This window comes from Typopeltis vanoorti, chromosome 9 (genome assembly GCF_054136105.1).
Source record: "Typopeltis vanoorti isolate ZY-2024b chromosome 9, IOZ_Tvanoo_1.0, whole genome shotgun sequence".
In the NCBI taxonomy this organism is placed as follows: Eukaryota; Metazoa; Arthropoda; class Arachnida; order Uropygi; family Thelyphonidae; genus Typopeltis; species Typopeltis vanoorti.
In genome coordinates, this window is record NC_143557.1 from 80939583 (window position 1) to 80966620 (window position 27038).

Genomic DNA, 27038 nt, shown 5'->3' on the forward strand with positions numbered 1-27038 from the left:
CTCAAATGTTTACTCCTTTTTCTACAACTAGAAAGTATTGACTACACTGTTTGAACTACTTGTCCTTTGTTCTCGGTGCCTATATCATAAAAATAAATACAAAATAAATAAACTGAAAAAACAGAATAAGATAGTTATTAAAGGACCTTATTACATTGAATCTTAAAAGCTCATTGAAGGCCTTAGATTTTTGATGATCAGGCTGATCATTGAAAATCTGAAGTTAGGTTTATTGTAAATGAACTACTGAACATCTGTATAGGTTATAAAAATGATGAAAGAAAATGTAATAATGTAAAATGTTATACTTGGATTGAGCTGTTTGGAACTATGGCAAAGCAACTAAGGCTATGAGGCCAGCATATTATATCTGTTAATCGTGTGCATCCTTCTTGTCAGTTTGCCTGTTCTGTGGTATGAAAAACCTAAGTTCCTGGGAGGAAAATACTGACATCTCTGCATAAAACTGGCTAACTCACCTTCAACTAGGAAAACCTTATAAAAGTCCTTTGCATCTTAGATTGGGTTTGAATCCACATCTTTCGAACTAAATGCAGAAAATAGTTGATATGCCATATCCGTTTCAGACCATTTAGTCTTATGAAATAGCAGCATGTACATTTATGTAATATGCAGATTAGTAAATACTATTTCTATAGGAAATAAAAGAAATTCTGAGATGTTTATGCCAATATAACAAAATGATTTAACACTGGAGTTATATGAAAAAGTCTGGAGGAGCTAATTTTTATGTGACTTCCAATAACTGGAGCAAGGCTTTCATACCAGGCAGTGAAATTCATCTCCCATCCAAAGACAGTTGCAAACATCCATGTCCTCAGCAGGATTCAAACCCACTGTCTGTTGGTTGGCAAGCTGTTACATTAAAGGTTATGTTAACCACTCAACCAGCCAGGCTGTCAAATAAAATTAATATCATTAATCTCTATTTTGGATAATAAGGAGTACTTAGAGCAGTGGGCATTGATTGATTGAATTATAAGTAGGAAAATTTCAACATTTTTAAAAGTTCTAGATATGGAACCAAAGGAAATTTATATCAGTTGACTGGAAGTGAGTGTGAAGGGTATTTCTGGAAGGATAGGATACTAATGCTTGAAGCTTAAAGAATAAGCTTCTGTAGTTTAAATTATTAACTGGAGAAATTGTCTTATTGTGAAAATATTTGAATTATGGCTTGATGACTTTCACGATGCTGATATACAAGATAGAAATGTCAGCATTTTTAGAAAGAAAAGGGGAGAAAGGAATTTTATTTGCCAATCAAAAAAGATTTGCAGTATATATATTTTTTAACAGTTAATTTCTGCAGACTTTTAAGATTGAGACATTTCTGCATGTCTCAATCATGTCACCCATTTTCTGTCTGTCAACAAATTTCTGTAACCCACAAATCTTTAACCTGTTCTTGTAAGGATCATTCCATAGACCTGTTACCATTTTGGTCACCCACCTCTGGATCCTCTCTGACTCTTCCTCATGGCCAAGAAACCCAGGTGACCAAATCTTCACACAGTAGTCAAGATGGGTCTTATCAAGGCTCAATAAAGGAATAATAACCTTCTTGTCTTTGCTTGTCAAAAGTATTCTTCAGTAGTCAAGTAATCCAATGAGCTTCTTTAGCCACTTTCCTATGTGCCCTCTAAACTTCAACTCCCTGCCTGCCTGGTTAGCATATCCACTCCCCAGCCAGGAGGCTGCAAGTTTGAATCCCGCCAAGGGCATGGATGTTTGTAATTGTCCTACTAACTGTTTACCATATGTACTGCTGTAACCTGTGTCCTGGCCCAGTATGACCTTTGATGTCTTTGCACCATAAAAATAAAACCAAAAGCAAATCATTCAATTCCCTGTCCATCAACACTCCAAAATCTCGATTTCATCAATTTCCTGGAGTACAGTCCATCAATGTGGTGTACAGCTGGTCATCTTTTCATCCCAAAATGCATAACCTTACATTTTGCCACATTAAACTAATATCCATTCTCCTTTGCCCAGACTGCCAGTCCAAATCATCCTGCAAAAGTTTAACATCATCTGTATTAACTATTGCTCTACCCAATTTTGCATCATTGGCAAACAGCTGAACAGTTCCTCTGAGATCCTTTCCTATATCATTAATGTACAAATTAAACAGTAGTAGCCCAAGAACTTAGCCCTGTGGTATGCCAGTAATCACAGGCCTTCTTCTGGACTTCACTCCTGAATAAACTATTCTCTGATATCTCTCCATCAACTACCCTCTTATGTACCCTCACCAACCCCATATCCATCCCTATGTGCTGCAGTTTATTGATTAGAATTCCATGTGGTATCCTGTGAAAGACTTTTGCAAAGTCTAGTAGTATCACTGTAAGCCCTTTGTCCAATTTAGCTGTCACTGTATTATAAAATGCGAGCAAGTTACTGAGGCACCTACCCTTCACAAAACCATTTTATTCCTATACAGTATCCTATTTCCCTCTGTCTATTCCTGTATTTTACTTTTCCATTACCTTGACAACAACAATTCCTGATATGCTGATCGGTTGGTAATTTGCTACATCATTCATGGAGCCTTCTTTATGCATAGGAACTATTTCCCTCTCTTTCCACTGCTCTTAGAGCTCAGACTTAGATTAAACAGTGTGGTCAAAGGCACCAATAGTTTCCTATCAAATTCATGTAAAACTTGAGCTGGTATACCATCTAATCCCATAGCTGTATTCACATCAAGGTTCTGTAATATGCTGTGCACCTCCATTTCATTTACCTCAGTTCCCATATAAGTCTTTGCATCTCTCATTACTGCAATATCTCCACTGAATGATATACTCTTGCAAAGTGCTCACTTAGTAATTATACTACTTCAACTGATTCAGTTACCTTCCTACCATCAGCATCCATTAAAATCATTCTGCCATAAAAATTCTTTCTTTTTCTTGCAGCATATCGAAAGAACTGTTTGGGATTATCTCTGGCCTGCACTGCTAATTTCCTTTCACACTCTGCTTTTGCCTTTCTTAACACACTGGTTTCCCTTCTGGCCTGTGCTTTGTACTGCTCATGTGCTTGCTGGTCATCTTTCTCCTTGAATTTCCTCCACAATTTTTTTTTTTGTAACTCCAACTTAATGATGATATTCATCCATTTAATTCCCACTTGATTTACTCTCGTAACTCTAGGTATGCGGTCTGCCATTACTTCCCTCAAATACTCCTTTACCACTTCCCATGTGCTATCAACATCCAGCTCTTTCAGTTTCACATGCCATGGCACTGATCCAAGCAATCTTCTAAGTTTATTATACTTTTCAGCCCTGTAATTCCACATATACTTCCTTTTAACTGAAATTCCACACATATAGTCACCTCTCAGGTCAAGACCATATGATGACTCTCACCAGTTGGCAACAATGTGGTCATATTGGTTACAGACAAATTCTCAGATGCAATTACTAGATCTAGCACTCTCTCAAATCCATCACATGCTGTCTCGGATAATCATTCTTAGTAACTGCATAAATTCCATTTCCTTCCACTTCCCATTCTCATGTGTTCTCTCCTTCCAATCCATGTTCCCATAGTTGAAATCCCCTGTAATAATTACCCACCCTCCATTGATTCTAGTCTATAAAAACATCCAGCTGTGTATTTTGTTCTGCTGGCTTCTATCTCACACCAGATAGCCTCAAATGTGCTATTTTCGCTGCCCAGCAGTTGAACTTCTGCTCTCTTTGGTTGCAGTTCATCTGCTGTCATCAGTAACATTCCTCCCACATTTTTTCTCTCTATCCTCCCTGAACACACTATATACCCTTCACATTCTATCCCACTAACTGTATCATCTTCTGTCAGCCATGTTTCACTAATGGCAATAACCTTAGGCTAGGATGTAGCCAATGCCAAAAACTCCTTCCCCTGTTCCAAATGCTCCTGGCATTACTATACATAAAATGCAAAAGCCCTTTACTCCCACTGCTATCCTGACTAACTATTCCATTCTGGTTTGTTAGCAGTGGTACTAACTTAGGCATTTTATGCACATTCTTATGCTGCCTTACTGATATCTGCATATCCACTCAACAGCTCCCTCCCTAAAAGCTCTAGTTTCCCTGATTTGGTACACATCCACTTTCACTTCATTCAACTTTATCCAAATGTATGCGAACAAACTTTGTGTGTGATGTATCTTCATGACTGAGCTACTTGTCTGGACTTCACATTAATTGCTTTTGTTTCCCATAATGCAAAGCACCCCCCCCCCCCATTTTCTGGCATGCATTATTGGAAGGGCCACTATAAGTAGCCTGTCCTGAAGATACTTGACATGCAAACTTTGCTTTCTTACACTTAGATAAAGGATTAAACCAAAAATATAATTCCTTGGTATCTTTAATTTATAGTATAACCAAGTGATAAACCTTACAACAGGTACAGCTGATAATAGCAGATGAATTGTATCCAATAAGGTGCAGTGCATTTGGCTATGTCTGGTGTGAGATAGAGACAAAGGCAAAATATACATTTGGTTAGTGTCATTGGCCACAGGGTTTAATGAAACTTATAGATGACATGCAACAACAGACTAGCATGATGAGTGCAGGCCTATGGACTTCAAATATGGAGATTGGAAGGAGGAAAGATCACATGAGGGGGGTAGAAATGGAGTTTATATACCTACTATGAGATTACTATTTTAAACAGCATGTGATGGATGAGTCTTAGGGTTTGACAGTGTTAAATCTAATGATAGAATTAGGGGATCTGTTCATAATTAAGGTCAACCTATTTCCTCTAATGGAAAAGCATGCTTATATCTTTGACTTTGGATGCTGCCAAATGTAGAATTTTCTGTTGAGAAGGATATATGGAACTATATGCTAGGTGATTGTGACAAACTTAGGATGCAGCTTGAGCCAGTGCTATGGCATAAGGTTGCAAAAGAAGGATGTCAGCACTGTATGAATGATGATTTTGTGTGTGTGTGTGTGGGGCTGGGGGGTTTGTCTGAAGGAAGCAATATCAGACTGCATACCCAGAGTCAGGAGTATAAATCAGGTAGTACTTAGATGGATGAATAGTATTATTAAGCAGAAGCTACAACAAACAGAATGTTATGGAAGGTATGTAAACCAAAGGCTAAACCTCCTAAGCAGAACAAAGCACAGGCAAGAAAAGTGATCAGTATGCTATGGAAGACAAAATGAGATAATGAGAGGAAATTAGCTGAATAGGCCAAAGAGATAATCCCAAAGAGTTCTTTTACTATGTGGTGGGTAAAAAAGGAAGAATGACCATGAAATAATAATTTTAATGAGTACTGATAGTAGAGGTGACAGAAGCAGACAAAATAATTGAGTTACTGAGTGATCACTTTGTAGGGGTCTATCATTCAGGTGAAGATATTGCACTGACAGATGTGGCAGGAACTGATGAAATGAAAGTATTGCAGATGCTCACTGCAAATGTGGCATGGGATATTATCCTGCTTGTTATGAAAAGTGCAAGGAGATTGGCATTACCTCTGACTAGGCCATTTATCTTAAGCCTCACCTCTTGAAAAATCTTGAGGGAGTTGAAGGAGGACAAAATAGTTCAATTAAAAAAAAAAGAAGCTCTAGGCAGAGATAGATTTCTAGATCAAGCAATACCTTGGGAGAGATAGTGTAGATATTGGACAAATTGGTCAAAAACAAAATTCAGGAATGGGTGGATATGATACTTTTTTAATGTTGCTCCCATGCATAAAAGGTTATTTGCAAATCTATACTACATTTGGTACCATGGGTTGTCTAAGGATTTTTTTTAATCAATTTTATATACTTTTGTATTTTTTTTTTTTTTAATTTTTTTTTTTACATAGCTAATAAAACCTACTCTAGGGAGACCAAATATGGAACTTTTTCAAGTCACCTCAGGCCTCCATTAAGTGGGGCAGTGGTCTCACACTGGGTGATGAAATTCATCTCCCACCTAAAGACAGTCACAAAAATCCATGCCCATAGCAGGATTTGAACTCGCAGACTGTTGGTTGCAAAGCAGATATGCTAGCCACTTGGCCAATCAGTCTGGCAAACTCTTTGGAGAAAGGTGTAGGTCATACCTTAGTAATTTACTCACTTTTTATAATAGTGACAGGTGAGTTTACAAAAGAAATGGTTGTATGATGATATTGCTGGATTTTGCAAAAGTGTTTGACAAGATACCATATGGAACTCGGTACACAAATTGGAACAAATGGATATGAAGGCGGCTGTTGGCAAATTCCAAAGAGTATGTAGGAGTAGAACACAAGAGAGGACAGGTGACTAGCAATGTGCCACAGGGCTCTGTGTTTGGACAACTACTATTTAATTTGTGTATTAATGATATATAAAATTCTCGGAAAGGAAATTTTTAGTTGTTTGCTGATGATGCAAGGTTGGATAGTATAATAGTTAATAAAGGAAAATTTAGAGATATTACAGAATAATTTAATAGTTTGACAGTATGGACAAAATAATAGAGATAATGAGTGCTATTTTAATGTGGAAAAGTGTAAAATTATGCATTTTGGGAAGAAAAGATTAAAGCTGTGAACTGCATTGATGGAACTTTACTCCAGTTGCTCATTATTCCCCTTTATAAGGCTTTGATATCACCACATCTTAATTATTTTGTACAGGTCTGAGTATGAGGAAATGGTGGAGATGGTTTAGAGGCAAGCAACCAAGATGTTGAGTGGTCTGTGGAATGCTTCCTATGAGGATAAACTCAGGGTTTATGGGTTACAGAAGTTGATAATGGATGAAAAAAGGGTGGATATGATGGAAACATATAAGTTATACATATTTTTATACGATTAACGTAGAGGAAGTTTTTTAGCACTTGGCTAGAGAGGAGAAGAACAAGAGGTCATCCCTGGAAATTGTGTAAGAGTGTAGCAACCTATTCATCTCATTCCACTGGTAGGGTAGAATAAGTTGCATGGGTTGCCAGAGTCTGAGTATTTTGTAATATGTTCAAGTAGAAGTATGGTATGTATTTTGTGGATAATGTTGTTCTCTCATGATGAGTCTTCAGACTCCATTATATGCTTGTGCAATAATAATAAAAATGAGTAGGTTTATTTTTTATTGGTAACCATCTGAATGAAGTTCAACAGATTATTTATTTTTCATGATTAGGAACATCGACAGATGTTAGCCGCTATGACGGACAATATGAGCATGTGTTTGAAACAACTACTGCTGGTGTGACAATACAAGCACCTCAGGTATTATTTGATTAATATTTATTTCTTTAAGATTTTAAGATCTTGCAGAAGTTGGTGGACAGATGAAAAAGAGATATGATAGAAACATTTAAGTAAGTATTTAAGTTCTGTAGAAAATAAGAATATTTTCTACAGAATATATCCCATCTTCCTTTATGTATTAGGCACAGTGGACTGTAATGGTCAAGTAACATGGCAATTTATAAATCCAATTATGTTAAAGATAGGATGATTATAACTGTCTCCATAGTCTGCTATGCCTATCACTGCATTTTTGCTCTCTGACCAATTTGTCAGTTTTGCTGGAAAAAAAAACTAACAAATAAACAAAAAAACCTGAGTTTGTTGCCAGGAAGAAAATTCCTGCAATTTCTATATGAGAGCTTACTCACTTTGCAAAATGCATTGTTGTTACTGAGGCATTATATATCTGTAGTTTTTCTGAATCCACTGATATGTTGTTGTTGTCATATTTGCATCCATATACTCTGAAGGGAAGGGGTAGAGCAAATACTATGATAGTTCAACACATTTAAGACTTCATCATGTCATCAATTTTCCTCTAATATTGATCTATTATTTGTCTAGTTTTTGATTTAATGTATTCATTGTTCTCTGTATTCTAAAACTAACTGTATTAGCTTTGTTGAATACATGCTTGAATATTAATGAATATCAAGTCCTGTTTTTCTAATATTGTCTAGTATCTTTAATATGGTTCTGTCTTTGAAGTCATCTGCTCCTTAAATTCTTACGTGGTCAAATTTATTTCTAGTTAACTTTACAATACTTATGTTAGCATTGATGTGTTGGTTGATGTTTCTTTTGTTCCTTATAAATTTATTCAGCTAGTTGCCTACTTTACCAGTCTAGCTCATTCTATTATCCATTTCCATATTTACTTTTCCAACATCACTAAAAATTGTACCTGAATAGCTAATATATTTTACTTGTTCTCTATAAGGTTCATTATTGAGAACATATTGGTCTTCTATATTCATAGTTTTTGTCTTTTTATTGAATTTTGCACCAAATCAAGGATTGATTTCTCTCTCTCTCTCTCTCTCTCTCACTCAATTGATACAATGAATAATCCACTCTATTTATCTGAAATTTGACCTTCTTAACAAGTCTTTGAATTATGCAGTTTAACCACTGTAAAACTTTTACACCTTTAAACATTTTCAGTCATTTTCTTTTACACCTTTAAACACTTTCATATTGCCATCTCAAATATGAGATGGCAATATGAAAGTAATGCCTCCCCCCTTTCAATTTGAGCACAGCAAACGGTAGTAGTCTCTAATTTCACCACAGGGAGTGATGGTGCTGCTATTGATCACATAAGTGTAGCACACAAGTAGTTCAAAATGGCCTGTTATATAGATGCATTTATGAAACAGAATATTGATGAGAACAAAGTACACATAAACTCAAGGATAAATGAAATAATTACAATACAAATTAAAAACTTTTATTGCTGAATATTTCAACCCAAAATTAATGCGTCATCATCAGTGACAAGTAAGTACAGAGTAGAACATTAATAATGTTATTAATATCGTTAATGTTAATAACAATTAACATTAACAATGTGCGAGATGTAGTAAATTGATAAAAAAAAAAAACTATTATATTGTTCTTTATAATGTTCTTTATAATGTTCATTATAAAACTTTATAATGTTCAATGAGAATGAGACTTTCTCAGATTTTTGGTATAGAAAGGCAGTCATTCTGATTCAAATTAGGATAATGTAACAGGGCTTCAGCACTTTCCTTAGATAATCATTTGAACTTGAAGTGATAATAGTGGAGCAGGCACTTTCTAGACAGAAGATTCTGTGGTTGATGTCAGTTCCATGCTGTGCTAGGCCCAATTTTTCATATTTCTTATTAATAATGTAAGATTGGTGTTTCTGTAATCTTTTCTCCACAGAATGTCCAGTTTGTCCAAAATGGTGGCAGTCACAGGGAACTTGATAGATGCCAGGCAGGGAAAGAGGAGATAGTTTATCTTTATAAGATGGAAACTACGAAGAGAGTTTGTTGATCGGAAAAAAATGTAGTCACCAGATTGGATTTGTTGAGGGTTCCTGAAATTGGTTCAAAAATACTTGATTACTTGATTTATATGAAATTGGAACTCTCTGCATGATTTCAAGGTATAAATACCAAATTTGGTCTAGCTATTCACTGATGTCAGTTCCATGCTGTGCTAGGCCCAATTTTTCATATTTCTTATTAATAATGTAAGATTGGTGTTTCTGTAATCTTTTCTCCACAGAATGTCCAGTTTGTCCAAAATGGTGGCAGTCACAGGGAACTTGATAGATGCCAGGCAGGGAAAGAGGAGATAGTTTATCTTTATAAGATGGAAACTACGAAGAGAGTTTGTTGATCGTAAAAAAATGTAGTCACCAGATTGGATTTGTTCAGGGTTCCTGAAATTGGTTCAAAAATACTTGATTACTTGATTTATATGAAATTGGAACTCTCTGCATGATTTCAAGGTATAAATACCAAATTTGGTCTAGCTATTCACTGATGAAGCCTCAAAAAAGGCTGAAACTGGTCTGGATAGTGACTTCCCACCATAATGTAATAACAGCATACATTTCCTAGGAAATGTATGCTGTTATTACATTTATTACATTTATTGTTATTACAGCATACATTTCCTAGGAAATGTATGCTGTTATTACATTATGGTGGGAAGTCACTATCCAGACCAGTTTCAGCCTTTTTTGAGGCTTCATCAGTGAATAGCTAGACCAAATTTGGTATTTATACCTTGAAATCATGCAGAGAGTTCCAATTTCATATAAATCAAGTAATCAAGTATTTTTGAACCAATTTCAGGAACCCTCAACAAATCCAATCTGGTGACTACATTTTTTTCCGATCAACAAACTCTCTTCGTAGTTTCCATCTTATAAAGATAAACTATCTCCTCTTTCCCTGCCTGGCAGGGAAAGAGGAGATAGTTTATCTAGGATAGGAGATAGTTTATATAGTTTATTATAAAGAGGAGATAGTTCTGATAAAGATAAACATCTTTATAAGATGTTTATCTTTATCAGAACTTTACCCACCTTTGCAACGAGTTGCCCATGTTTGTACTACGCTCTAGGACTACTTGCATTAGCTCACGCTAGTATTCGCCGATACTTTTATAGTTTTTTATACTATATTCGGCATGAAACTCTCTGATTCCAATCTTTGAGTTTCTTATTCGGTTTTAAAACAATGTGGGATCTAATATCCCGTTAATTTAAATAATACTTAAATTTACTATGGTGGAGCATGGTGGTTTTCTTCCAGAAGATCCTGTGAGTGGTATCCAATACATGGTCTGCAAGATCAGATTGACCATAGTCATGATTGCAGATGTAAGATTTGTGTTCATCTAGCCAGTGCTCTTCATCCTTTTAATACTTAGCAACCACTTTTGTAACTTTCATGAGGGTAAAATTTACTTACCACCCACTAATATTTTAATTGAAAAAAAGTTACAGATCCTACATAAAACAATAAAATTAATTGAAATGATCTTTAATTTAATGAGATCCTTGAGCCTGATGCTGAGAAACTAAATGTTGGATATTTGGTTCGATTTTCATAACCAACAAGTGAAGGTCTCTCTTTCAGTGATTTTCAGACAGTTTCTCTGTTTGGTGACAATATGATTCACGGCACTAAGGCCTAATTCCAGACACAAAATGAAAAACCCTGCAAAATGCCAGCTTTTATGCCATGGCTCATTTGCATATACCACTGACAGTGCCACTCATTTTCATATGATAAAATTTGACATCACTTTTTACATAATATACCTGACTTTGATATGTTTTTTCCACTTTTTCCTCCAAAGTTATTGCAGTTTTTTGCTTTGTTCTTTAATTTATAGATACCATTGTATGTTGAATTGGCACCCTATTGGAGTAGGTAAAGGTATTCCTGAACTAATCAGTGACTTTTTTTGCATGATACTATGTTTATAGTCATTCTTCAAGATACAGTGTATTCTTGATTTTGAAGATTATTGTTGGAGTAAATCCTTCAAAGAATAGGTATTATGGGCTCTACATAATGCTGTATTTCTAAATAATACTGTCTTTCTGAATAGATGGATAGCAGAGGATTTTTTTTTTCTTGTAATGTCATTTCCATCCTGAAAGAATTTTATAGTATATTTATGTAGGTGAGTTCAGTGTTATATAATCTGGTAGAGACCAAACACAAAACTTTTTTCAAGCCACTTCAGACCTTCAGTAAACATAGCAGTGGTGGCATACAGGATGATAATAATCATCCACTATCTTAAAGATAGTCACAAAAATCTTAATCATAAGTTCCCAATTTCAGGTTTAACCACCAGGTGATCAGAATTATGCTATCCATAAAGATAATAACAGTATACTTTCCTTACAGTAATTATAAAAACGCCATAATGTAGAAACACCATACTTGCATTAGATTCATTTGCTGTGAACATTTGGAATTCTTGACTTTTGAACCTCTAACTTCAAAATTCAGTTGAAAAAACAGATACAAGTTAAGATGTATTTTAAAGATGCGATTAGATCAGGAGCCACATCACTCAACATACAGTTTCCAATCATTTTTGAAGCTTTGAGCCTCTTTAACTCAGTCAATAACATGATGTCTACTGGAAAAGACCTGACTTTGAGTCTTGTCTTGGATATGAAAAACATAAGGTCTTTTCAATAGAGAGGGTTTTTCATCCTGCAGAACAGACACATTTAGTCAGAGAATATATGCATTTGACAGACAACTAACAGACTACATGGAACAAAGGAGCTAAGTCACGCCGTGACAGGCTATTGAGTGTCTATCATATTAAGTGATTAAAGATAATGATGATGATGGGAAATATCCTAAAGTGTGATACTAAAAGACCATCATAGGATTGCATGCAGGAGACAAGGTCAAACATCTGTACAACATAGTACAGCAGTATATTTTTTTCATCACTTATTTTTATTTTAATGTTGTGATATACATTCCCTTTGTTAATGTTTTTTTTTTTTATATTAATTCCTCATGATACCAGTCACACATTTATTAAATGTTGGAGCATGTTTCTTTATAATAAGAAAGAGAACTTGCTCGGGACAAAAACTTCAGTGCCATCTCCAAGCAGCAAACTATCACATTTTCCTGCTTATGGGAATACAGAAGTAAACAGAATCTGAGAATATAATTTATAATTGGACACTGAACACCATGTTTCTACTTACGTAAGTGAAAGTATGAAGGTAAATGTAGCAGTTAAGTAATTTTAAAATATATATAATATGTATTGTGTAAGCAAAAAATTTAAAAAGCTGAGTTTGGCAGACTGGAGATTAATGATCAATGGACAGAGGTCCCTAGCTATTCCTATACAATGTCTATTTTTAATTTAAAAATTGAAATGTGCATAATATATAGTATGTAAGTCTTACCAAGGATTACTGTATTTCAGTTGGATATCACTACTGTAGCAGCTGGCGGAGGCTCCATGCTTTTCTTTCGATCAGGTCTTTTTGTTGTTGGTCCTGAATCTGCAGGTGCACACCCTGGACCTGTATGTTATCGTAAAGGTAATTAACATGTTTAGATAAAATAATGCGTAAAACAGGATTTGGACATGAACTATAATATTGGTAATAAATTATTTATTTATATTAGTATGTCATAGCTGTAATGGCCATTGTCATCATCATCATAACCACCATCAGACTAATATAAAAACATTATAAATTAAAGATTCCAAGAAATTATGTTCTTGATTTAGTCCTTTATCCAAGTGTAAACATACAGATATAATATAAAAGCAGTTGGAACTGTCAGAAATATTCAAAACAACGTGCAGTATGAAACATGATAGATACAGTTGGATTAAATAATGACAAATCATAATACGTTTTAAATTTTTTATTTCACATAACTATTTCCTGTACCATTGAGATAAATATATAACAAAGAATTTAATAAACACTTAAAATAGACCATAGATAAATTTTATCTTTAAGTGTAATTAGAATGGAAGATAAAATCTCTTGGATGAAAAAGTTGTGTAGTAGTTGAACTTCTTTAGATGTAATATTTTCAGAAATGCGTTTTATGTGGGGAATTATTTTTGGATTTGTTATTGTTAGAGCAAACATATTTTTTAGCTCTGGACTAGAGTATTGATAATGCAACATTTTTGACTATCTAGATGATGAGAGTTTCTATAGGTATATTGTCCTGTAAAGTAGGTTTTCTATGAATGGAGGAGGAACTCCATATCTAGTGGTCTGGTGATTAATCTAAACATCTAACCTGATGAGTCTAGTAATTAATCCAAAAATGATAAATGATGGTTTGGTTTCCTTTTCAGTAGTGAACATTTATTCTTTGATGAAAGCTTGGTATTATGGTTAGTATATGATCAATTTGTGAGATATTTCCAGTAGCAAATATCTGGACATTTATTTCATGTTGGATCAGTGCAATTGTAATAGCAAAGCCAGTTAAAATTGTGAACATCAAAATTTGTGCCCGTAGAGGGTGCCTCTTTCACCACGCCCTCGTTATGGCACTGCTGAAGAAGATCAAGAAGATGAGCGTCTAAGTGGGAAGCTCTCTGACATGGTATATTTGAGAAGAAAAGAATTACGGTGTGTAATTGGGAAAACAGAGATAGCCAGCATAAAAAGATTGTATAATAATAAATAATGATATTGGTACCTTAGTAGATAAATAAAAATAGCAAATGATGCTTTTTTAAGAATATCGGTTTTGTTTCTTTGAATGCAGATAAACATTAATAAGCTTTGAATTCATGAATTCAAAATGTGGTGGTGGATAAAATGAGATTTATGAAGCTCAAACTGCTGCAATATGGTCAAATATGATTTTATATTTCCTCAAATGAGCATCAGATCTCTAAATAGATCTATATTTTATCTTAAACATTTAAGAATAATTGCTTGTATTTTTATTTTATTTTTTTCTCCATTACAGTACTTGTGTGCATGCATATTTCAGAGAGAGAGAGAGAGAGAGATTTGGAATATTAGGAGCACAGATAATTCCATATATTGTTGCAGATGTTATCTAAAATATAAAATATAGAATTATCTAAAATATAAAAGATTAGCTTATTCCAGCTAGGATGAAATAATAAATGAATGAATGGATAGAAGAAAACAAGCAAAAGATAGTTTTCAGCTGATTGGTATTGTATGAGAACTAACTTTTGCTTGCAAAAGTTGGTACTGTTTTATTGTATTTAATCATACTGTTCATATTCCTGAGTAGCATTCCTGGGAAAAAGAGGGAATCCTCAGAAGCTCATTAGTAAATAGAATATTTGAGATTTGGATGGATGAGTCAAATGTTTTATTGGATATTCCAATTAAATTTGAATCTCATTTTCTATAAAAAAAACAAAAACTAATATTGGTGGGAATCTAAAATATGAACTTAATGCTTAAAAATGCTGTTTTCAGAGATGCCTGGAAAATAGCATTATTGACTAACCAAAAAATAGTATTTTCAGAGCACTTTGATTTACATTTCTAAGACATTGACATTATCTTTTTATCCTTTTGTTTTCTTTAAAAATGTTTTGCTCCTTAATTCATTAACTGCCAAGGGCATTATGATTATTTTATGAGAGGTTCATGAACATCAAAAAGTGTGTTCAATAAAAGATTCATAATTGCAAACTAAAGGAAACAAAGGATTTTGCAATGAACATGATGCAGTTATCCTGGCGAACTCCTTTCTTAATCCATTCTAAGTGTTACTGGATTGTCTGCACAGTAAGCTGAGTAGTTACTCGCTCCAGAACCATATTCCTGGGATAGGAGTGTCCTGCATTCGATTCTCATTGCTGACGTGAGGAGCTAAGGATCCTTTTCAGACATAGCCAAGTTAGCTAGTCTTGGGCATGGACTGCAGAGTTTTTCTCCCCAATTTATCTGGGGTTTTTCCTCCTGCAAAGCAGGCAAACCGGTCTTAAGAACATAACACTTCACAGACAATTACACATGGTTGAGCATGGGGGGGTAACAACCCCACCTCGTAGTGAGTTATGAAACCCAAAAATGAGAGGCCAAGGCATTACATGTGGCTGTAGTGCCAAAGAAGAAGCAGAAGAGTTACTGGATTGGTATTACATTACTTAGAAATACTTCTTCACACTATCATGTTGAAAGTTTTCTTTTACAGTTATAGAGAGAATATTAAATTAGAATCTTGCATCCTGGAAATAGTTGATTATAACATTTACTTTATCGAGAATATTTTGTTTAGCTAAATATTAATGTTGGTAAGTAATTTTCTTATGCTACATGTGGACAATATTGAAACTGAAAACCGAGATGTAAAAGAAGAAGTTTAAAATCTTTGTATTTGCAGATGGTCCTCTGACTGTTACAGATGCCAATCTTTGCCTTGGAAGGATTCTACCTGATTATTTTCCTAAAATATTTGGTGAAGGTAAAGATAAGTCACTTGATAAAGAAGGAACAAGAAAAGCTTTTGAAAAATTAACAGGAAAGGTATTTGGAAAAATTTTTAAATATGTTGAGAATCTCATTTGCATTTTTTTTTGTAGAATTCAAAACAGATGATTTTTGAACCTTTGTAATGTTTAAAATATAAAACTAAGGATAAAATTTGTTATATTATTAAAATGAAACATAGTGATAAATTGATTTGCATTTTCATGGTAATCTCAGATATAGATGATGAGTCATAGTTACAGTGACCATATTTTTTTGGAGAAAATAAAAGGACAAATCAGAAATTGTTTCATAATAAAAAAAAAAAAAGCAGGTTGCATTTATTTGTTTCACTTAAACTAAAAAGCTTTATATGGCGCTAGTGAGCCAAGCGCTGCGGACGCGATTTGAAGAGCTCCTGATTCAGATAAGTTTTACTAGGAATAATTAAGTATATATGCGTAATTGTTTGAGTAAGAGCGGCTGTAAACGTTGTATGCTACCGGTATTATTAATGTGGGGGATTTTTATTGCCTAAACTAAATTACGAAATCTTTATTATTAGACCTAGTAATCTGCAGAGAGGAAAAAAATGGCGGCAGCATTGTCATTCCATAATTTTAATTTAGATTTCAGTTGTTTTGTTAAGTGTGAGGTCTGTTATATGTATTCCTTCGATTACATAAATGATTTGTGGATGTTTAGTGCGGATGGAAGAAGGGTGTGTGCGAAGTGTGACCTGAACGAGGAACTGATGAATGCAAATATGAAATTGATGACAGAAAGTGTTAGTACCAATTGTGTCGCGAGTGCACATTTGAAAGAGAAGGATTGTGAGAAAGAGAGGCAAAAAAATGTTAAAAAATCAGGAAAAAAGAAAAAGAGCGATTTGAAAACAGTAATGGATGTTAAAAGGGACGAAAGTGAGGCGGAAAGAAACGAAATTGAGAGAACGAATGAAAGTAGAAATCGCATGATGCAGAAATCGCAAGTGAAAAAATCGAAAGAATAAATGATAGCGAAAAAAGAATGAATGATGGTGAAAGTTGGACACATGTTGGACCAAAAGTACTGAAACAAAGAAAGATGAATGACAGTAAAAGTGAGAAGAATGATAGTGAAAGTTGGACGCATGTTAGTCCGAAAGTACGAGAGAATGTGTCACGAGATTTTGAAGGTGAATTGGATGAGGCAAGAAATGAAATGGATGAGGAATGAAATTAAGAGAATTCAGGTCAAAACTATTAAAATAAATCATATGTGAAATGAGGCGGAGAGCAAGGATTATGAATGATATTCTGGCTGAAATGTGTGAGGAGATGGGAGTACAGTTTGTTAATGTGTGGAATGAGTTTGAGGGATGAAGTGAGCTGTATGGGAGCGATGGACTGCATTTGAGTGGTTATGGTGTGAGTCGCTTGGAGAGACTGCTGCTGGAAGGTAGAGAAGTGAATAGAGAGAATGAATCAGATCGAGAGGGGAGTGATGTGGAAGAGCAGGAGAGATTGAAGAAGTGGAAATGAATGTGGAAGTGAGTGGTATGAGTATAGAAAATGAGAGAATGGGTGCGCAAGAGGAGTAGGGAAACGGGGAGGCTCAGGGTGGATAGGGGTACACAGTGTGAGAAAGGAGGATGCTCCAAGAGGAGGTGAGAGCATGTGTAGGCAGGAAAGAAATGGGATGACCAGGGATCAAGAGGAAACAGATGGAATTGCAAAGGGTTCTAAAATGAAGAAGCAGAAAGGGAAATGGCCCCAGTCCAGCATTGGGAGGTCACATCGAGTGAGTGGTATTAGTGGAACTAGCTGTAGATCCAGAAATGAGCTGTTGTGTTTGTATACCAATGCTAGAAGTATAAGAAACAAGGCGGATGAAATGGTTGCACTAATTGCGTCTGTGCACCCAAAGATTGTTGGAATAAGTGAGACATGGTTAGATGAGGACAACATCCTGACAGGAATAGAGATGGAAAGGTATGATGTGTTTCGTGAGGATAGAAGGGGTAAAAAGGGAGGGGGAGTGCTATTGATGATAGAGAAAAAATGTTATGTCCATACAAGGTAGAGATGCAAGAGGGAAATAGGGCCAGTGGTTTTGAGGCAGTAAGGTGTGAGATAGAGGTGAATAGAATCAAATACTTGGTGGGATGTTGTTATAGACCTGGTAATGTGGATGGTGGCGGTAGTGAAATGTATAGTCAAATAAGCCAAGCAAATAAGAAAAGGGTGATCATTTATGGGTGATTTTAATTATGGCAATAAAGACTGGAATGAAGAGATAGCAACTGGAAGTAAAGAAAATGAGTTTCTTGAGTTTTTGAGGGATAACTACCTCAGACAGTATGTAACAGAGGGCACACGAGGATTAAATTAAGGGTTTTGGATTTGGTCATCTCATCGGAGGATGTAATTATAAATGAGGTGTCAAATCATCCACCAATTGGTGAACGTGACCATGAGGTGATTACCTGGGTGGTTGCCAGCAGTGCAAGGACCCCTGTGAAAAAAGGGTATATGTGGAACTACAAGGTGATTATGAAGAGCTCAGGAGACAGCTTGCAGGTGTAGCATGGAATGAGGAGTTAGCTGGAAAAGAGATCAATGCAGCTTGGGGGATTTTCAAAAACTATTTAGTAGATGCAATGTGTGAGAAGAAACCACGGGTGAGAAGGTTAAATAAGGTAGGTGTAAGATGGATGAATAAAGAGATTAAGCATGCGATACAGAGAAAAAGGGCATTGTGAAGGCAGCATAAGAGAAGTGGAAGTAACCAATTTTATGAGGTCTACAAAGACCAGGCAAGGAGGGTGACTTGGTTGGTGAGAGTAGCTAAAGAGAGGTATGAACAGCAGTTAGCTAATGAAGCCAAAAAGAATCTAGGGAGTTCTTTCGATACGTAGCCAGCAAAAGAAAGAATGATTATGGAAGGATGACATTGATTGGAGGGAATGGTATAAAGACAGCTGTTGCAGAATGCATGGTGGAGATACTTAATGTGCAGTTCATAAAGATCTTTCAATCTTGTGAATGTGACTTCATAGAGAGATTGAGAGCAGTTGATGATGGGGAGGAGAGACTGACTGTAAGTGAGCAAGAGGTGTTTGGGGAGTTGAGTAAACTAGATATAAATAAGGCTGTGGGACTTGATAATATATCACTGCATATTCTGAAGGAATGTGCCAGAGAGTTGACACCTGCCTTGACATATTTTTTAATACAAGTCTTGCACTTGGTCAAGTTCCTAAAGAGTGGAAGGAGGGCAAGATTGTGCCACTTCATAAAGGAGGTGATTGAACTCAAGCATCAAACTATAGGCCTATCTGTGTGTCAGGTGTTGTGGTTAAGTTGTTGGAGAAGCTTGTGAGAACTAGGATCCAGAGTTGGGTTGACAACAATTGTTGTCAACATATAATCTTTGATGGACAGCATGGATTTGCTAAAGGGAGGTCATGTTTTAGTAATCTACTTACTTATTACAATAAAGTGACTGCCCCCTTGGATAGAGGAGAAGGATACACAGTAATATTCTTGGATTTCGCAAAAGCTTTTGATAGAGTACCTCATGATAAGTTGACAGTCAAACTAGAGCAGATGGGGTTGGATATTAGATTAGTGCATTGGATTGGAGACTGGCTATCTGATAGGTATCAACAAGTTGTGTATGGGGGGTGCGATATCCAGGAAAAGGAAAGTCACTAGTGGAGTGCCTCAGGGGTCTGTTTTAGGGCCATTACTATTTAACTTGTATATTAATGATATTGGCAAAGATTTGGATGGAGATATTCAGTTGTTTGCAGATGATGCAAAGTTGGGACGAACCATAAAGAATAGTGAAGATGTTGTGGCCTTGCAAGAAGACTTGAATAAATTGAGTGATTGGGCAAGCAAATGGGGATATGAATTCAATGTTGCAAAATGTAAGGTTTTAAAATTTGGAAAACAAAGATGGGATGCAGAATTTATGCTTGGTGAGAATATATTGTTGGAAGTAGAGGAAATAAGAGATCTGGGGGTGATAGTGGATAAGGATCTAAAATTTAGGGGACACATCGCCAAAATTGTGAAGACAACACAAAGACTTCTGGGAATGATGCGGAGGACACTGACGTGTAGAAGTAGGGAGATTCTTGTTCCATTGTATAAGGCTTTGATTAGGCCACACATGGACTATTGTGCCCAGATTTGGTCACCTGGTTTTCATAAGGATGAAGAGATGGTGGAAAGGGTCCAAAGGCGACTGACTAAGGTAGTTTCTGACCTCTGGAATGTTGACTATGAGGAAAGATTGAGAAGATGTAATTTGCAGAGTCTAGTGGAGAGAAGGAAGAGGAGAGATACGATAGAGACAAATTGGTAAGGGGTTGTTATAAGATCAATGGTGGAGAAGTTCTACAGAGAATAGTGGGAGATCAGGGGAGAACCAGAGGTCATCCCTGGAAACTGTATAAAGAGGGTGTGAGTAGGGGAGTGAGTGGCAGTTTTTTTTCGTGCAGAGTTGTGAATGATTGGAATGCCTTGCCTGAGAGTATGGTGTCTGCAAGGAGTTTGAGTGTGTTTAAGACACGGTATGATGAGATGTGTGTGTGTGATAAAAGGACCTCCCAGATGAGTCTTTGACTCCATGAGGTCTTGTTTAATAATAATAATAACATTTATTATAAAATATAAGCATATGCATAGCATTTTAAACAATCATTATTATTACTTAAAAAATGTTAATTTTGATATTTTTGTCACAAGAATGAACTTTTAATAAATCAGGTTTGTGTTTTAAAAATTCATAAAACTGTATGCAATTCATGTCAAAGTTGCCTTTGGTATAAATGCATGCTTTCAATGCTTAGATTTTTAATTGTGTTTTTCCACTGGTCCACATATTGTTCACTAATGAAAATACTCGTTCAGTGGGACATTAGATCCAGGTAGACATAAGCAAAATTCAATGATTTTTAAAAGATAAGTGTTTATCTGTGAAATTAAAAATTTCAACCCATCTATGTTGGCAGGACTCATCATTCTTCAATCTTTTCACTGGTGATATAACTTTACAACATGTACACATGCACATCAGTGGTGCAGCCATATATGGCATGCTGGTGAAATGACGGTTTAATATTTCTATGAGCCGTGTGCTGCACTCCAATATTCAGTTTACTATTTCAATTCGCAAAATAAAGGACAAAATGGCCATTTTAGAAAAAAAATGAATCTGAAGGACAGAACAGTTAAATAAAGGATGTGTGGTCACCGTAGTCATAGTGCTCTGGTGGTATTAATGGCGTTCTCTTGGTACAGAGAAGAAATATTAATATTGGACATGGATGGTGTTATGTTATGTGGTACCTTGTTATTTTATGTAGATAGCAAGATACTTGAAAAAATAATTCACAGAGTGTGCTCATGTCACACTGGCTGATGCAGTTAACACATAATAATCATCTTAGTTTGTTATTTCTTATTATGAACTTGTGTGTAGTTCTATTTGATTCATTAAGTGGTTCACATGATAATTATAGGGTTAAATTGCTGATTGCGGTGTTATACATGAAGCTTTAAGAAATCACCTATCAAAACTTGAACATTCTTTGAGTGAAAATAACTGGATTCATTTCACATTTATTTCACATGGTATAAGAGGAATATCTATATGGACTTTTCCACTAAAAGTGATTTAATCAGTTTAATGAGATGATAATTTGCTAGATTCCATGATCTTCCTAGAATCTCACAAACTGTTGTCACATGAAACCTGCAATTTAAATATAGACTATATACTACACTGTATAATGTTGCATTTATTCCATATGAATGCAGTGTTCTGAACAAGTTTTTCTCTTGAATATTTTTTATGCTTATTCCAGATCTGCAAAACTTAAATAAAAATGGTTTGTTATATTCCCATGATTTGAGACTATTTGTCTTAAAGTAAAAATCTGATCCTGACAATCTATTTATCTTGAACTCAGTTTATACTTCCTGAAGTTTTCCTCAGTTTATACTTCCTGAACACTGTATAATGTTGCATTTATCCCATATGAATGCTGAACAAGTTTTTCTCTTGAATACCTTTTATGTTTATTCCAGATCTGCAAAACTTAAATAAAAATGGTTTGTTATATTCCCATGATTTAAGACTATTTGTCTTAAAGTAACAATCTGATCCTGACAATCTCTATTTATCTTGAACTCAGTTTATACTTCCTGAAGTTTTCCCACAAGTTTTCTTTGCCTCTGCTCAAGTATGCTTGCTTAAATTTACCTGTAACACTCAATGTGGAAATTCTCTAGATTTCACATTCTGTTTCATTTCCCTTCTTCTTCTTCTGTAGCCTCTTTCCATCTACTTCTGGATAGGCTTTCCTCTTAACTTTAGTGCTGGTCTTTAGTCAGTGTCCATTATCTCATGTCAAACCTTTGTAGATTATTCTTCCATCTTGTTCTTTGGGGGACTTATCCTTCTCTTGGTATTCACTCACTACTTAATTTTGTCCACCTTTCATCTTGCAAGCTACTAATATGGCTAGCCCATCTCTATTTATGTGCTTTACAATACTTCACAGTATCTTCTATTACAGTCATCTCTCTCTCTCTTTCTCTCTCCAATTATAGTAGGATTTCTTATTCTATCCCTTTTTGTTATGTGGAACTTTCTTCTTTCCAAGGCTCCTTGGATCACATGCAACCTGTCTTCCTGTTTTTATTATTATTATTTTTTTAGTTGTTGCCAATGTCTCACTTCCATAGGTAAACACTGGAATAATGCACATATTAAATAGCTTCATTTATAGGCATATAGATAATTCTAACAGAATAGAAAATGGAACTCTCATGGTACCCATCTCTGGAGATGGGCACCGTGAGAGTTCTATTCCATATATATAGTAATATATATATAATAATAAATTATATTTAGTTTTCCCTTGCAAGTGTGAAGCTGTTATTCGAAAAATATGGTATATCTAATGTGCATATCTCTATTAAACAACTAGTAATTTACCTTCATTTCTGTAATGCTAATTGTCAACATGGTACTTCTCTAATTCTTCTTTTAGTTCCATTTCTTACAGTGATGGTGACTGTCTTCAGTTTTGTAGAGGTTGGGTTGCAGTAGCTGATGTATTACTGTTTCCTGACAAAAATGAAATCTTATTTAACTGGGCAGTGCTCTAGATAGCATGACACTTCATATCTTTGTATCATTTTATTTTTTGTTTAAGCTAATGTAGAATACAACTTGGTCAACTAAATCCCACATGTCAGACCATCCTCTATCATTATCCAGGTGAATACCTAACAAATAGGATGCACTACAAGAAGGATAAGAATTAGATATTAGGTCAGACACCCTAGTCAGTCCTCTGCATTCATTAAAAGCCATGTAGAGGTCTCCTTCCAGTTATTTAACTTTGGTCCTTAAGGGACCCCAGTTTCCTATTTTGAAATTCAGTCATTTAAAATTAAATGTTATTTTGATGAGGTGATTATTGACATGCCAGCCATATGGCTCTATGTTTAAACAATTAGAAGTAAACAACAAAAGAACTTTTAAGTTATTATTATTATTACACAAACACCATGGTGCCCACCTTAATAAGATGTAGAACTGCCTTTCACGGCAATGTCTACAGCAATCCTACAGGTTATACTTTCTACAAATGTGCAATCAATGGGAATTTTAACCATCCTTCCTCTAGGCATGTAAGGTAGTTTGCTGGTTTTTTGTTGATTCTTATTTCCAGAAATATCAATTTTTTTTTCCCTCTGAGATTTAGTTTTTTATTTCGTAACTGTTATTATCAATTTTGTTTGAGATTGCTGTTTCGATTACCCACATACAATGAATAATTCATTGTATGTGGGTAATCAAATTTTGTATAAATATTGTATAAGACATGCAGTGAATGACCAAAGAGAGAGAGAAAGAGAACGCTGGCAACCCAATTATAGAGAGTGGCAGGTAGACCCAAGGGATAGCAGTTTTTAGCAGGCTTTGATTCTAGACATGATTGAAAGCTTTGGAAATGTTAAGTGTCAGCATGTTTCTCTGAACATTTCCATGACACATATCCAGTAGTGGAGGTTGTAGGCTAAAATGTCAGTCATTTTAGCCATTTTTAGAGGAAAGATTCCTCTAAAAAGTACTCTCCATTTCCTATTTTTTTTTATTTAGTTGCATTTACCTGCCACACCTTAAAAATATATTGCTACCTAAAGGAAATAGTAAAACCAATTTCCCTTTTTGTGAGTGAAAGAGAGATTGAGTTTCAGAAATATATAATGGAAGTTTTATTATTTATAAATATGGAATTCAAATGTTTTTGCAATATATTTTACTTTTTGATTCTGATTAGTAAAAATTAAAAAAAAAATTAGTAATTGATTTAAGTAACTCAGTTGAATGTTAATGCATTCCTAAATTTACTAATTTGGTTGGTCAAGTGAGGGCATCTTCACTCTCCAACATATAGGTTTTTGAATGTTTTGAGGTTGTAGTTGAGTTTTATTGCTCACTGTGCAAGTACCATCTCATTTATTGGAAGTGTGTGTGAGATGGCTTTGGAAAAATTTGGTCTCTAGTTTTCAGATTATCTGATCGTTAGCCCACTCTCCGTACTGATGTGCTATAGGTTAACTGCTTTTTTTTTTTGTGGTTGATTCCTTCCTGATTTATTCTTACATGTTGAGCCATACTTCAAAGGCATTCAAAGCCAAATCCAACTGAATAGAGTGGTTAATCCTTATTCCCATAGTATCTTATGTCTATACATTGCGTTTGTTCTTCTGGGCTGATTTGCTTGTTTTGAGGAATGAAAAACCAGAGTTTTTGGGAAAACCATCCACTTCTGGGCATTTGAACCCAAGTTTTTCCAACCAAAGTGCTCATCTAAACCAACACTAAACTATGGAGGCTTGTGGTTGATTCACATAAAAAATGAATAAAAAAATGACAGGAATTCAGCTACAAATGTGAAGAAGTTAATATGCTCTTTTTTTTTTATTGTAGTGGAAAGTTACATACAAAACTGTAAAACAAGTATGCAATTTAGAATGATTTGGAATGATTAACGATTAACTGTATGTAAAGTGGCAGAAGAGGTTGAATTTCCATAATCCCTTGGGAGCAAATTTTAATCAAAGAACTGAACATGCAGATTTGAATGCTAAATAATTTCCAAGTTTCAGCAAAATTTGTATATATTTGTATTTTTTTATGGCCTCTGATCTGTTTGAATACTCATGTATGTAAAAACTTTTCAAGGAAAGAGTATAACATATAAGATATAATCCTGAAACCAAACAAGGCAGCAGAGGAGTCCATTATTTCCATCACAAAAAAGCATAGCAAGTTGTCTAGCTAAACTTTATTACTTTTTTTTATTGTGAAAGTGTTATGTACCACATATGTTCTAGATGGACAAACATTTGTTTTAGCATATTGATGTGAAGTAGTTCAAAGGAAACATTTGAAAAGATGGTAGTCCAGAAGTGGTAAATGCCACTTTTGTCTCTCGACTCTGTTTTTATCCTAAGTCTCAAAACAATTTTTTTTAATTCCACAGATTTGATGGCATCAAAAAAATTAAGTACAATTTGATAAAGATACTTTAGGAATCCCAAATATAGATTTTACTAAATGCTTCTAACAGTGGAAGAAATAATGATGCTGCAGAAGGTACCTGTTTTGAATCCTGCTTGTCTAATTCTTTATGCAAAAGTTTTAAAAAGTATCATTCCAGATACTTTTTAAAACAGACTTCACATAAGTCTGTTTAAAAATATCTGGAGTGATGAAATCTTGCTCATCTTTATTGAGATAGAAGAAGAAATGTGGACAAATAGTCACGTAATTAATAGTTTGAAAGAAAAATAATGTTAAAAACAGAGAAAAAAAAATAATTTGGGTGTAGCTTTACAGTTATTGTTTCAAGTAATAACATTAAATATCAAGCAATTCTTCTTCTTCTGCAGCTTCTCCCACTTAAGTGGGGTCACTATTGATGATGAGTCTCCTCCACATCCTCCTGTCTTGGGCTGTCACCACATCCAAGTTCTTCATCCTCAAGTGCTCTTCTACCATCTCCCCTCCATCTCTTCTTTGGCCACCCACGCTTCCTCCTTCCTTGCACATCCATCTGCATGACCCTTCTTCCCACATATTCGTCCTCCTTCCTCATCACATGACCAAACTATCTCAACTTTGCCTCCTGTATCTTCGCTCCTAAGTTCGTAACTTTCACTGTTCCCCTCACATAGTCATTTCTCAGATGATCCTTTCTGGTCACACCGCACATCCACCCATCTCTGCTACTTCCATCCTGCTGATGTTATTTTTATGCAGGGCCACAGTTTCTATAGCATACGCCATAGCTGGCCTCACTACTGTCCTATAGATTTTGCCTTTCAGATTGATCGGCACCCTCTTATCGCATAATACTCCAGCCATCTCCCTCCAGTTCCTCCAACATGCTTGTATCCTGCATCCCACTTCCTTCTCAGCTCCTCCATCTTCCTCCACTGTTGAACCTAAGTATCTAAAGTCCCTCACCTTCCTGATGATATTTCCTTCCAGCTCCAGATCTGTCTCTTGGCCACCACCCACTGTGCAACACATATACGCTGTCTTACTTCTGCTCAGTCTCATACCTCTCTCTTCCAGTACTTTGCTCCATCTTTCCAGTTTGGTTCCTGCTTCTTCTCTTGAATTTGCACACAACAAGATGTCATCTGCATACAACATTGTCCAAGGCGCATCTTTTCTCACCTCCTCCATCACAATATTAAACAGAAACGGACTTAATGCTGACCCTTGATGCAAGCCAACTGTTACTTGAAAACTTTCTGTCTGTCCCAGACAGGTCTGAACACTTGTCTTCACATTTCTGTACATCTCCTGCACCAACCTGACATATTTCTCCGGAACCTTCTTCTCCCTCAGACACCGCCAGACTTCTTGCCTTGGCACTCCATCGTATGCTTTCTCCAGATCAATAAATGCCAGATGTAGCTCCCGTTGTTTCTCTCGAAACTTTTCCATCATCTGCCGTAACCCAAAGATAGCATCTGTTGTTGATCTACCAGGCATGAAGCCAAATTGTTCCTTTGCAATCTCCACCTCCTTCCTCAATCTTCCATCAAGAACCCTTTCTAGGATTTTCATTGTATGGGACATCAACTTTATTCCTCTGTAATTTTTACAGTCTTGTGCATCCCCTTTACCCTTGTAGATGGGGACAAGAGTACTCTCCCTCCATTCCTCGGGTATATTTTCCTGTTGGCAA

At 35.4% G+C, this 27038-nt stretch overlaps 1 protein-coding gene across 1 annotated transcript in view; it reads left to right on the forward strand.

Moving 5' to 3' along the window:
- The window catches only part of LOC150103198 (5-oxoprolinase), a 368797-nt gene that overhangs the window by 61974 nt on the left and 279785 nt on the right, over nt 1–27038 (forward strand). Inside the window, exons 9-11 of the mRNA XM_090398524.1 lie at nt 7169–7257; nt 12748–12865; nt 15675–15817. Of these exons, the coding sequence (XP_090254650.1) occupies nt 7169–7257; nt 12748–12865; nt 15675–15817 (350 nt within the window). The remainder of the gene's footprint in view (nt 1–7168; nt 7258–12747; nt 12866–15674; nt 15818–27038) is intronic.